Genomic DNA, 14,400 nt, shown 5'->3' with positions numbered 1-14,400 from the left:
TTATTTCACTCAGCATAATCTCTTCCAGTCCCGTCCATGTTGCTACAAAAGTTGGGTATTCATCCTTTCTGATGGAGGCATAATACTCCATAGTGTATATGGACCACATCTTCCTTATCCATTCGTCTGTTGAAGGGCATCTTGGTTCTTTCCACAGTTTGGCGACCGTAGCCATTGCTGCTATGAACACTGGGGTACAGATGGCCCTTCTTTTCACTACATCTGTATCTTTGGGGTAAATACCCAGTAGTGCAATTGCAGGGTCATAGGGAAGCTCTATTTTTAATTTCTTGAGGAATCTCCACACTGTTCTCCAAAGTGGCTGCACCAACTTGCATTCCCACCAACAGTGTAAGAGGGTTCCCCTTTCTCCACATCCTCTCCAACACATGTTGTTTCCTGTCTTGCTAATTTTAGCCATTCTAACTGGTGTAAGTTGGTATCCCAATGTGGTTTTAATTTGAATCTCCCCGATGGCTAGTGATGATGAACATTTTTTGATGTGTCTGATAGCCATTTGTATGTCTTCATTGGAGAAGTGTCTGTTCATATCTTCTGCCCATTTATTGATATGATTGTCTGTTTTGTGTGTGTTGAGTTTGAGGAGTTCTTTATAGATCCTGGATATCAACCTTTTGTCTGTACTGTCATTTGCAAATATCTTCTCCCATTCTGTGGGTTGCCTCTTTGTTTTCTTAACTGTTTCCTTTGCTGTGCAGAAGCTTTTGATTTTGATGAAGTCCCAAAAGTTTATTTTCGCTTTTCTTTCCATTGCCTTTGGAGACATATCTTGAAAGAAGTTGCTGTGGCTGATATCGAAGAGATTACTGCCTATGTTCTCCTCTAGGATTCTGATGGATTCTTGTCTCACGTTGAGGTCTTTTATCCATTTTGAGTTTATTTTTGTGTACGGTGTAAGAGAATGGTCGAGTTTCATTCTTCTACATATAGCTGTCCAGTTTTCCCAGCACCATTTATTGAAGAGACTGTCTTTTTTCCACTGTACAAAGTCAATGTACAGAGATCAGTGGCTTTCTTATACACTAACAATGAAAATACAGAAAGGGAAATTAGAGAATCGATTCCATTTACTATAGCACCAAGAACCATAAGATACCTGGGAATAAACCTAACCAAAGAGGTAAAGGATCTGTACTCGAGGAACTACAGAACACTCATGAAAGAAATTGAAGAAGACACAAAAAGATGGAAGACCATTCCATGCTCTTGGATCGGAAGAATAAACATTGTTAAAATGTCTATACTGCCTAGAGCCATCTATACTTTTAATGCCATTCTGATCAAAATTCCACCGGTATTTTTCAAAGAGCTGGAGCAAATAATCCAGAAATTTGTATGGAACCAGAAGAGACCCCGAATCGCTAAGGAAATGTTAAAAAACAAAAATAAAACTGGTGGCATCACATTACCTGATTTCAAGCTTTACTACAAAGCTGTGATCACCAAGACAGCATGGTACTGGCACAAAAACAGACACATAGACCAGTGGAACAGAGTAGAGAGCCCAGATATGGACCCTCAACTCTATGGTCAAATAATCTTCGACAAAACAGGAAAAAATATACAGTGGAAAAAGACAGTCTCAGGGTACATTCTAACCTGTTCAGTCTCTTCTCTTTTCAACGGTGGCTTGTATTTTACTGGCTCATGTTATATAAAAGTATTTTAACTCCTTTTCTTCCCTGACTTAAGAATGATATTCTTCACACCTTTCAGTTGTTTTTTGCATGTATTATGAGATAGGTATCTAAATTCATTGTTCCTATTATGTATCACCAGTTTTCCCAGCATCATGTATTGACATTCCTTGTTTAACTGTTACTCTGTAGGTCATCTTTGTTATATATGGATTTTCCATATAGTCATGGGTCTCCTTTTGGACTCTCTTCTATTCTACTAATCTGTTATACTCTATTCAATGATCTATAAATACTCTATTGTGTTAAATGACTTAGCTTTTAGTATATATAATTCCTTGGTTTGGTCTATCTCCTCAACTTACTCTTTATGTTCAGAATTCATATGACTATTCTCTGCCTTTTATCTCCTATACAAAATTTAGAATCAGCTGAAATATGCTAAAATTAATTTGGGAAGAATTGCTAATTTTATATTAATTCTTTCTATCATGGAGTGTAGTGTATCTTTTCATCTTACTTTATATCTCTGACTACAGTGTGGTCAGTGTACATGATCTGTGATATTGTTTTTTACAGTAAAATATATGTAACAAAAAAATTACCATTTAACAATTTTTAAGGGTATAGTTCAGTGGCATTAAGTGTATTCACATTGTTGCACACCCATCACTACCATTTCTCTCCAGAATTTTTTCATCTTTCCAAATTAGAACTCTACCCCTTATGTAACGGCTTTGTTTCCCCCTTTTCCCAGCCCCTGGCAACCACCATCCTGTATTGATAAATTTAGTTACTCTAGGTATGTCAAGTAAGTGAAATCACATAGTAGTTGTCTTTTGTGACATGTTTATTTCACTTAGCCTAATGCCTTTAGGTTCATCTATGTTGTTGTACATGTCACAGTTTGTTTTTAAGGCTGAATAATACTCCATTATAAATACTAATTTTTAAAAGCTTGTTGACATTTGCTTTATTATAGGGTAAGTTTTGTAATTATGTACATATGTCCTTGAAAAAATATATTTTATTTTTTTACAAATTTAATATATCTCTAAGCTAGAGAATTGTGTTATTCAAGTCTCCTGTAACCTACTTTGTTTTGTGGAAAGTTTATTATGACCTCCTTCCATGATGTGAATTTTTCTTTTTTTTCTTTATAGTTTTGCCAGTTTATGCTCCTGACATTTTGAGCTGATATTCCTAGGTTTAAATTTGTTGTTGTTGTTAATTAAACTTTCATATTATTTTATACGTACCCCTAGATGTTCTCTAATATTTTGCTCATAAGGTCTGTTTTGTCTCTTTTTCAATGTGGCTGTGCAAGATTTCTCCTCCCCCTCTTCCTTCCCTTTTTTTTTTTTAAGTATTTTTTATATGTCTTCATAGAACCTTTTAATGTAAACTTGCTCTGCCAAAGAATAAAGCCTTTTTGTCTTTTAAATTCAGTTTTACTCTCTCTACCTTTTAACTGGTAAATTGAGTACCTTCACATCAACTATGTTCAATAATAGGTAGGGATTCGGGATTTGTTTCTGGCATCTCCTTTTGTGAATTATATGGTTCAGCTTTTTCAGTGCTTCCATCATTTTTTTCTCCATTATTTTTTCTCCAAATATTTTAGGTTGATTTCTTCTTGGTTTTGCTTTTTTTTTTAAATCAATATGGTATATTTTCATAAATTAAATTATTTCTTTTTTAAAATTTTATTTAAATTCCAGTTAGTTAACAGCAGCGTAATATTAGTTTCAGGTATACAATATAGTGATTCAACACTTCCATACAACACCTAGTGCTCATCACAACCGTAGCACTCCTTAATCCCCATCATCTATTTTACCCATTCCCCCACCTACCTCCCTTCTGTTAACCATCAGTTTGTTCTCTCTAGTTAAGAGTCTGTTTCTTGGTTTGCTTTCCTCTCTTTTTCCCTCTTCACTCGTTTGTTTTGTTTCTTAAATTGCACATATGTGTGAAATCATATGGTATTTGTCTTTCTCTGACTGATTTCACTTAGCATAATACTCTCCACCTCCATCCCTGCTGTTAAAAGTGGCAAGATTTCATTTTTTATGGCTGAGTATTATTTCACTGTAGATTTTATACACACACACACACACACACACACACACACACACCCCAACTTCTTTATCCATTCATTAGTTGATGGACATGTGGGCTGTTTCCATGGTTTGGCTCTTGTAGGTAATGGTGCTGTAAATATTGTATACACATGTATCCCTTTGATCCCTTTGAATTAGTATTTTTGTATTCTTTGGGTAAATATCTAGTAACGTGATTGCTGGATTGTAGGGTAGTTCTAGTTTTAACTTTTTGAGAAACCTCCCTAGTGGAGGTTTTCCAGAGTGGATGCACTTGTTTGCATTCCCACCAGCTTTTGCATTCCGCTTTCTCTTTCTCAAGATTTTTTTGTCTACTTTAAAGTTATGTGGATCATTTTTATTTATTTAGTAGCCACTTTTAAATTATTAACATGCGTGTTTAGTTTTAAAAATTCTTAAGTTAACCAGTACTTACACACCCATCCTGACTAATACAAAGACTTTAGAAGATGTAAATTTCCACCAGCCTTTGGCATTTTATAAGATAAGCTCTAGGGATATCTACAATTCTAATTTTCTGAAAAGTGAGACTTCTGAAGTTCAAAATGTTGTGAATCAAGAAATTAAATTTGCTCATAATGCCAAAAAATATTGCTTAAAGAAATAACTTTGGAAATAGAATTTTAACTGTTTTTAATAATTATTTTCCCATGAACTTTTTTTTTCCTTCCAGGTCATATCTTTTATTAAAGTAATTCAGATAATTCTGAGTTCAAAGATTAAACAGTATAATATTTTAATTTTGTATTGGCTCTTGCTGAGGTTGCATAATGATATTGATCAGAGCACGTAATTAGCAACCACCCACATGTCTGGAACCAAATGTGACCATCTGAAACAAAGTAAAAACACAGAAGTCATAAAATAGGTCCCTGAGCAATGGCAACAAGAAAGCAAAACCAAACCACACAAATGTAACGAAAAATCACTGCTATTACAAAAAAATAGAACCTTCAAGTTGCCTCTGCCTAGGGGCTTTATTACCTCATAATCTCTGTTAAAAGCCACCCTCAAATAAATATTTTACTCTAAGGGAGAACATTGTGCTTTTCATACAGAGAACTTCAAGACCTTTCCTATCTACTTTTAAATATATATATATTTTTTTTAAGATTTTATTTATTTGTCAGAGAGAGAGGGAGAGAGAGCGAGCACAGGCAGACAGAATGGCAGGCAGAGGCAGAGGGAGAAGCAGGCTCCCTGCCGAGCAAGGAGCCCGATGTGGGACTCGATCCCAGGACGCTGGGATCATGACCTGAGCCGAAGGCAGCTGCTTAACCAACTGAGCCACCCAGGCGTCCCTCCTATCTACTTTTAATCCCTGTCTTCCATGACTTAGAAAGGCCAAGGCCGCAGTAACATTGACACCTTATTAGGCATAAGAGAATTTATAAAAGAATTTACAAAATAGGTGTGTAATAACTCCTCTGTGAAGGTAATTTACAATTTTTATCAGTGGGAGGAGACAGATAATGTTCAGGCATAGTGGCCTTAGACGACTTACTTCATATAACAAAAGGTTGACTTATACATCTCAGTAACCTGAAAGAATTTCCCAGAATGACCATCTGGTAAAGTAAGCAGTTGAAACCAAATCCCCAATTAAATCACCTGAAAAAAGAACAACTAATGTATGCTTAAGAAACAGACTCAGTGAGGTACCTGGGTGGCTAGGTTGGGTATCTGCCTTCCACTCTGCTTCTGATTCTTGGACTCTGGGATTGAGTTCCACATTGGGCTCCTTGCTGAGTGGTGAGCCTGTTTCTCCCTCTGCCTGCCACCACTCCTGCTTGTGTGTGCACGCTCTCGCTCTCTCTCTCTGGCAAATAAATAAAATCTTTAAAAAAAAAAAAAAAGAGGAAACAGACTCAATATAGTATATTTAAAAATTTTAATCAAAAATGCTTTCTTGGGGTGGCTATGTGGCTCAGTGGGTTAAAGCCTCTGCCTTCGCCTCAGGTCATGGTCCCAAGGTCCTGGGATCAAGCCCCACATCGGGCTCTCTTCTCAGCAGGGAACTTGTTTCCTCCTCTCTCGCTCTTCCTGCCTCTCCACCTACTTGTGATCTCTGTCTGTCAAATTAATAAAACCTAAAAAAAAATTATCAAAAATGCTTTCTTGAAGTGAGAGAGTTATTATTCACTTAATGGGCATTTTTCATTGGGGCTCAATAGAGGAAAGTTTAACTTGGGTATCCATCTAATTTTTAGTAACAACAGGTTTTGTACTCTTCAACATTTTATTTTTCTGAGAACACAACAGAGAAATATATACTTTTATACTTAGAACTATGAAAAATAACCATGGAAAAAATTACTCTCATTAAAATTGTTAGTAGAAATAAAAGCTTTAGTGAAACACTTCAGTCCATTCCAGCTATAACAGGAAAATACTACTTCAGTTTTCAGCATCAAGCAGGAAACTTTTTATTGCTGAGGAGTAATACCCATCTGAAATAAAAGTGGCTTACCATTTTGTGATACTTTGATGTCAAATATGCAGCATAATAATATGTGTCTTGCTGGATAGTCAAGATTCCCCCATACATTAAAAGCCATACTTCATTTGTAAAAGTGTATAATGTAGTTAAGTCTTTTGAAAGTGAAAGAACTTTTCTCTATTCTTTAGTCCTTTTTTAAGTAGAGGTTCAAAAATATTTGACCTATGTCTGCTCTTGGGTCTAAGTCTCGACTGTTTATTTTTAAAAACATTTACTATTTTTCTTAATTAAAGTTTTAATACGGGTGGTATGTAGAAAGTTTGGAAGCCTCATAAAAGTACAGAAGAAAAATAACCTGAAATCATTCATTTCCTTCATTATCTCTTGGCTCCAACACTAAATAATTTCAGAGTATTGTCATTTGGTAATTGTTTTGTCTTGTCTCTATTTTCTTATATTTTTCACTCGTCGTTCCTCGGTTTTTCTGTGTTATGATTGCTTATAATATGCATTCAACGTGTCTTCCACAACTCAAATTAAACATCACATTCTTAAATGAAAGTTGCCTCAACCTCTGTATCAGATTTTTCTTTACATTTTTTCATGGCACTCTGCATTTATCTTATATAGCACTCATTATATTTATAATTGCATTACACTTAGAAATACTTAGTATCTGTATCCTAGCTAGGTAATAAACATAAAAAAGGCTCAACATAATAATCAGAATGTACTCCTGGGGACAACATTTGTTATACAGTAGTTAGGATTTGGCTGGAACCTAGAAAAGGAATAGAAGACATAATGTTGAGAATGCAGGTACCCTCAGGTCAGAGAGCCCAAATGCCAGGCTGGGGAAGTTCTTTAAACCTTCGTTTCAGAGAATTTTGTGACAACTTCTTGCTTACAGAGGGCTTTTGGAAGAGAATTCTTGCAGGAAGGAATACGATGGATTGTCTTAGAAATACAGTGATCAATCAACGGACTTTGGCATTAGGTTAGATGAGGGTTAAAGAGATTACAGTAGGAAGAGACAGAAAGGATGGAGATTACATTCAGGTATATATTTACCCATGCATTTTAGATCATATGCAGCAAAGCCCCTTTTCCCCCACAGAAAATTCCGCAAGTCAAATTATAAATTTGCATTCCCTCTGAGTATCAACTCCATGAAAGAAGGGACTATGTCAACCTTACTATTTATTGTATCCTCAGGGCATTGAAGATGGAGACACTCAAGAAAACAAGAGAGTTAGACTCCTGTCAAAATATTAAACCTATTTTAACTAGAACTAGATCCTGACCAACCCATCCTTATCAAAGCCAGTGCTCAAAGCCTGAGCATGTGACAAATGCCTTCCAATTGATTGATGGTTCAGTTAGAGCAAAACAGCAGTAACAACATATACATATATGTTAACTATAACTTATTTTAAAATTAATTTTAAATACTTACTATTTTTTTGAAAACTGAGTGTTTTGGCCTATGGTCTATAACTATATATTTATAATCATAAGTTGCACATTTATATGCAGCATTAACTCATATACAGAGGAAGTTGTAATGACATAAAATGATATAGTATGCATTGAATACAGTTGTGTTGCATGTAGTTTTGTTAGCATTCTAAGTGGGTAATTTATACACCTAGGATGTAACAAGCCTTGCATTATATAGAAATACAAGTATCACATATAATGGCACATGTTGGGTACTAGCAGTTGGGTTAGGTTAGTAACAGGAAGGATAAGGCAAATCCTCACTAAGGAGAAGTGATGTGTGTCAAGTCTTGAAAGAGTAAATGCTATCCAGGTAGATCAAAGCAGAAAGTCCTGTAAAATTTTAAAATTAGAAGATATTACTCTTATACTTAAAAAAACCTTTATTAATCTTTTGGAATATCAGTTTCTTTATCTGTGGCATGTGGTAATCATCTTTTGGATCAACGTTCAGCTATTTTCAATGTTCAGAATATGGAAAAGGAAAGAAGCGTAAAAAGCAGCATGAAAGTTATGAATTCCATGATTTTGAAGAAGAGGGAAGATATTCTCTATGTAATATTGATAGGTAAATTAGCTGCCTGTCCGTGTTTTAGAGATTGTCTTTGTTCGAGATGGAGGAATAGACTAAGTGAATCTTCAGGAACTTCCAAACTCTGGCTCTTTGATTTCGTGACTTAATTGCCTTTTTTTTTTTTTAGAGACAGAGAAGCAACCTCAGTGCATCTTCCAGGAACTTCCAAACCCTGGCTTTTGGATTTGATAACTTAAGCATGAAGAATGTTAACATTGTTAAATCACCGAGATTATATATTTAATGCTCTTGAAAGAAACTAAACATTTTTATAGTATTGAGATTACATATGTATTTATATATATAATATATATTTTATAGTATTGAGATTATACCATAATATGAAAATTAAAAGTTATTAAAACATAGCCATTTAATTGGTAATTTTTAGGCTCCCTTAAATTTTATTAGCAATATTAGTGAGTAAATTCAAGGTAGAATTTTCGGTATTGAGCCTTATTGGCAATTTGAAAGCAGCTAAATTGTTTTCCTACTTTGTGTTGCAAAAATTCTAGAGCTATATTCAAAATGTTGCTATCAAGATAGGAAATGAATCTAAGTTAATGTTCCTCTTGAGGTTAAAGGTCTGTTTCTTTCAATCACTTCAAACTGACAGGCCTCCTGCCATCACCTCCTCCTCAGCCAGTCAGACAGCCCTGGCAGTCAGTGTGAAAACATCTGTTGAATGGATTTATTAACTAGATCTTGTTTTTTCTCTCTCTCTATTTTTTTTCTTTTTCCTTCACACCGTTTATTATGTCTCTGACCTGATGAACTTAATTTGTTTACACGTCATTCTCAGTGTCTCCCTCAATGCTTGTCTCATGTTTCTCTCTACTGTGCTCTTTTCTTGGCAACAGCCCTTCCAGGAGCCCCAGCACACACGTGCGCTCTCAGTGCACCAAGCTCAGCTGGCTGTGGTTGGCATGGATGGATTAGAGAAACATCGTCTTTTCTCCAGGACACATTCCTCCCCTGCTGCCTCCATTTTACCTCATCCAGCAATGGACGGCCCCCTCCAGCCTGGCTCTGCAACTGGTAGGAATCCCTAAAGACTCTCCCTAATAGGCAGGCTAAATGCACCGTTCTTGTAGGATTAAGCGATTTAAATGCTCTGAATAACTCCAATAGCAGAACACTCTGTTTTAACCCAATGCAACCCAAATTTTATGAGGTTATATTGGCCACAAGACAAACAGCACATCTGATAAATCTTGGGCTTAGTATTAATAGCCTCATAAATTGTTATCATTCAAGGGCCTGGAAAACACATCAACAGGTGCATAGGTCCCTTTTGGAAACAAAATCCCTACAACATTCTTTAGCAATGTTCCTCCATCTCTTCCTTCTAGTTGTGGTGGCCACTAGGAAATTTATGATGTTCAGCTTCATTTGACTCTAAAGCGTGCCTATCCCCCAGTTTGTTTTTCATGTTGTTTTGTTTGTTTCATTGTTTTCTTCTGACCTGCCGTACAAATGACTCCTGGGAGTGGTGCCAAGTCAAACCTTGTTTAATGCTACATGCATTAGTTCCATTTCTATTTATTATGGCACCTCTGGGTGGGCTATTTGACCAACCTCTTCCTTTGCCTACAGCTGTGTTTGATATTTTAGAACCTGGCTACAGAGGAAAACAAACCAGATAATTCCAAGGCCAGAGGAAGGTCAAGTCTGGAACATACACAAAAAAGGGGTGCTATTCACTCTCCAAAGGAACTCTGCTGTAAATATCCATGTGGATAAATACTCCTTTCTGTCATCACAAAAATGGGGTCCAGAAGATATCCATGCTCTCAAACTTGAGGCTGATCAAATGAAAGATACTGTATCCCTAAGGGGCCCATAACTTGGATGCAGTAAGGGGAGTATTCATGTGTACCTTCTCTCAAAGGCTCTCACAGGTTATCTGATTTATTTTTGAATCAATTTTCAGGATTCAGAGTTTGTTTTTGTGGCTTTAGTGACCTCATGCAACCCTTTGTGTTTGGAAAAGTTAAACCACTTTTTCTAAAATCACATTCCCAAGCTTTGACATCATCTTATTTAAAAATCAATGAACGGAATGGCCAAGTTATTTAACTTTGATGGACCTCTTTAATAAGTAGGCAAAGGAACTGTTTTTTATAAGGTGTTATGCCACAAGCCAGCATTCCATCGTAGGCGTTATAGGCTGGGTATATTTGCATATATTTCTTGCACCACATTACCCACTGCCTTGGATCCCTCTATTTCTGAGAGCATAGCAGACCTGCCCTGGTATTGCAGAAAACCCAGGACTACAACCCAGTGTCAGCAGAAGCTGCTTGGATCAGTCATGCCTGGTTCTCTCCTTCATTTTTAGAGAATGTTTGCTCAAAACCAGATATATAATGTAGAGGAATACTTTTGGTAGCCATTCAGATCGGTAGCCTTCTAGAATTACATTCTTCTAAATTCTTTTTCCTGAAAGTATTTTTTATTTAGCTATAAGCTTTCAGAGAACATAGAGCAGTAATCATCTTGTCATAATGACAATTCCACTCACTCAAAATTATTTCCTTAATTTTTAAGTGAACTTTAATTATAAAGTCATGGTGCTGTTCCCATGTATTTTACTGTCTACTACTGAAATCCTATTGATTGAGTTTCTTTTCTAAGTTAAGAGCAGTGACCCTTTCCTGACATGCTTTGGCCTTTCCTCTGCTTTTAGGTGTTCCTTCAATGTGAATAAAGCACGTTCCCTGAATATTAGAATGATAATACAAGTTGAGGAAAGCAGTGTTGCCAGATGGACAGAGTTGTTAGGGCTTAGAAAAATCCAGGTGAAAGACTAGACTATAAACCTAATAACATAAGCATGACAAACAACCTAATCATTCAAACCAAATGCTCGGTCATTTCAGATCATTAGTTTCTTTCTTACGATGTCAGCATCCTAGTATTTATCAGAGTTTGTATTCCAAACACAAGTAGGAAAATGAACTTGAGATTATTTTCATGTTTAATGGACTTGATAGGGCACATTTCTTGCCTAGTGATTAAGTAAACACTTTAAAAAAAGTGGGATTTTAGGCGCATGTGGGTGGTTCAGTTGATTAAGTGGTTTTCTGCTCTGGTCATGATCCTCAGGGTCATGAGATTGAGTCCCCTCTCAGGTACATGGAATCTGCTTAAGATTCTCTCTCTCCCTCTCCCTCTGCCCCTTCCCCTACTCACATGCATATGTGTGATTGCTCTCTCTTAAAAAAAAAAAAAACGCACAGGATTTTAGTGTTTCTAATGATCTTGATTTCAAAGGTGAACTCATAAGTAGTATGTTTGAAAAGAAGTATCTATAAGCATTAAATTCCTTTTCATTTGATTTTTTAATATCTATTTGTTGTAGATGCATTCAAAAAAATCAAAAGTGACATTCAAGTATGTTCCTTGGGAATATTTAGTATTTCTTTGTTTTTTTTTTTTTTTTCAAAAGAAAGTTACACAGTCTCATGTACTTAATAGCTGTTCCACTAAAAAGTAAGGAGTAGAAAACAAATACTTCATAAAGGTGATTTGCTCACACGTGTCCTATAAGAGCTGTACTTCTTGCCATAACTTAAAAAATTATTTAGTAGTTAACTCACATAATTTTCAAGGCATACCTTTTCAAACTGGCACCTTCCATGTGGATTCTCAGCAGCCAGATAAAGCAGCCATACCACTCCCTTTTTGAAAAGAACCAATCAGTGTTCCCAGAGGAAGATGTCTGAATTCAGTCAGTTGTTGAAAGATAAAGTGTTCAGTCTGTTTCCTGTGAGGACTTGAATGGACCAAGAAATGGACTAATATGTAGTGACTACCTGGTGGCCTTACAGAATGCCTGGTAAGGATATTTCTAGGATGGACAAGAAGAGCTTACGATCATGATGCTGCTAGTGATAAGGAAGAGTGTATTGTAGAGTCAGGTTGCCACATATTCATTTAAAGGGATTTTATGTTATATTGTAATGAGTAATAATATTTTTTTAAAATAATATTAAATTTAAGAGGTGGGTTTTCTGTTCTGTTTAAAGCCAAGGATTATTGTGTATATGAATTCTGGTAATTAAGGAAAGGACAGTGTATTTTGTCTTCTTTACCATAGCCATCTCTTCTGCTCAGCTGTTCCTAACAGAAATGAGGCTTGACCATGACTCACAACAGGGCATTGATAGTATATGACATAGTTGTACCAAATGAGATTCACTGAAACAACATTTTAATGGCAAATGAACTGATTGGTTTTATCTTTCCTATCACCCCGTACAATTTAAGATCTTCTGTCTTTCAGCCCTAGGCTGCTTTACAGAATCTGTGAGAAATTCTTTCTTTGTAATATTATCTTGTTAGTCAGTATCTAGTGTGAATAGGATTATAGTACTCAAACTGAACAAGCATTGTGAAAGCCATTAAAAATAATTTAGTTAAAAGAATTTTTAAATTGGTGCTTAGTGGGTAAAACAGGGTGATGGAAAGTGAAATACATTTGAACATTTCAGTATGAGAATAGCAGCACTGGCCTACCTTCCTCCGTCCCTCCCTCCCTCTATCCCTTCCTTCCTTCCTATGAAAGATATTTTCTCTAGTCAGGCTCCAATTAATCCCTGTTTTTGTTTATATGTTTTTTCCTTCAGGATGCCTTGCTTGGTCAGCTAAATCCAAATTAAATCTATTCTGATCTCTCATAACAAACTGGATTTTTCCTCAAATGCTGTAATTAGTTATTTCAGGCATTGTGTTCCAGTGGGCTCTCCATGAGGAAAGAGACTGTCTTTCTGTTTCTCTATTCCCAGTACTTAGGTACACGGCTAGCACATGGAAAATGCTTAGTGTATATATTTACCATATAATAAACAAGTAAATCAACAAACAATGAACAACTGAATGAAATGAGAGTGATTAGACATGAATTACCTAAAATTTTACAAAAAATATCATTAGTACATTAAGTGAAATTTTGGGGTAACATATTTTTATTAACTAGAGAAAAAGGATACATGTTCATTGAAGGCAATTTGGTAAATCTAGAAAACTGTATAGGAGAATCACCCATTATTCCATCACTGAGAGGTAACCATAAGTAAAATATGGATTTATCTTCAGTATGTTTTCCTCTTCCTATGTGACTGTCCTTAACAGAAGAAAAGTTATATGTGTGTTTGTATTCATATTTGTGTGTGTGTATTTGTAAGTATATGTGTATATGTGTAATTGTGTGTGTGTGTATGTGTGTGTATGTGTGTACTTTAAGACCTCTCAGAGCAACTTCTCTTACCACCAAATCAGAATGGAGAGATTAATTTCTTTTGGGAAAAATGCCTTTAACTTATGAGTAAGGAAAATTTCTTTTGGGAAGATAATCAGTTTTGAAATTAACGTCTTCCAGTATACATGCTTGAAATTTCTCCTGAAAAACTTTTTGAAAAATTGTTCATCTAAATCTCACTGAAGATGGTAAAAGTAGCTATTTTGTTTATTCAGATGATTAATTGAACTTGATCACATATATTATATATCATAACATATAGCATATGTATTTATAAGTAAATATATAATTTATACATATTTGTATATATTTATATTTTTAATTTTTTTGGCTTTTTTATGTCTGACAGTGTCATTCTTGTTACCTTCACACATACTTGGACACAGAGTTATTGGGGCACATCTCTTTTTGTCTGAAAGGTCTAGAAATACAGTCAAATGCTTAAGCATTTGGACAGTTTCAGTTTAGCTTTGACAGGAAGTCTGAATTCATACTAGTATGCGTCCCTTTGTGGGCTGCCTGTTAATTCTTTTCTGTAGCCTTATAGTATGTTTTCTTTGTCTTGTTAATTAAACAAACAAATCATCTTTATGATGAACATTTGCAGTTACATGCTCACATACATGTCTCTTTCTAGTTACGGAAAAATTCTTTAATTATTCCTATCATTTAATTACCGTGAATTCCTCCTTGAGGGAAATCACAACTTTTTGTTCAGCTACATCTTCTCTGACTTCTGTATTTTCCTTTCCTTATGTACATCTCTAAGTTTATATTCAGTAGCAGTGATTTAGTTTATTGAAATGTAAATTCCTGTTTTGTTGCCTGCAGTGTAGATTTTA

General features: G+C 35.4%; 1 protein-coding gene across 8 annotated transcripts in view; it reads left to right on the top strand.

The window, feature by feature from the left end:
• The window catches only part of HDAC9 (histone deacetylase 9), an 856,076-nt gene that overhangs the window by 555,830 nt on the left and 285,846 nt on the right, over window positions 1-14,400 (top strand). For all 8 annotated transcript variants that reach the window (XR_004384558.1, XR_004384557.1, XM_032873697.1 and 5 more), the window contains one exon: window positions 9,156-9,333. Coding sequence is in view for 6 of the 8 variants with exons in the window: in XM_032873697.1 (XP_032729588.1) it covers window positions 9,156-9,333 (178 nt within the window). In the remaining 2 variants the exon portion in view is untranslated. The remainder of the gene's footprint in view (window positions 1-9,155; window positions 9,334-14,400) is intronic.

This window comes from Lontra canadensis, unplaced genomic scaffold, assembly GCF_010015895.1.
Source record: "Lontra canadensis isolate GAN:19392208 unplaced genomic scaffold, GSC_riverotter_1.0 scaffold2, whole genome shotgun sequence".
Taxonomy (NCBI): Eukaryota; Metazoa; Chordata; class Mammalia; order Carnivora; family Mustelidae; genus Lontra; species Lontra canadensis.
This window is presented reverse-complemented; position numbering and strand designations above follow the sequence as displayed.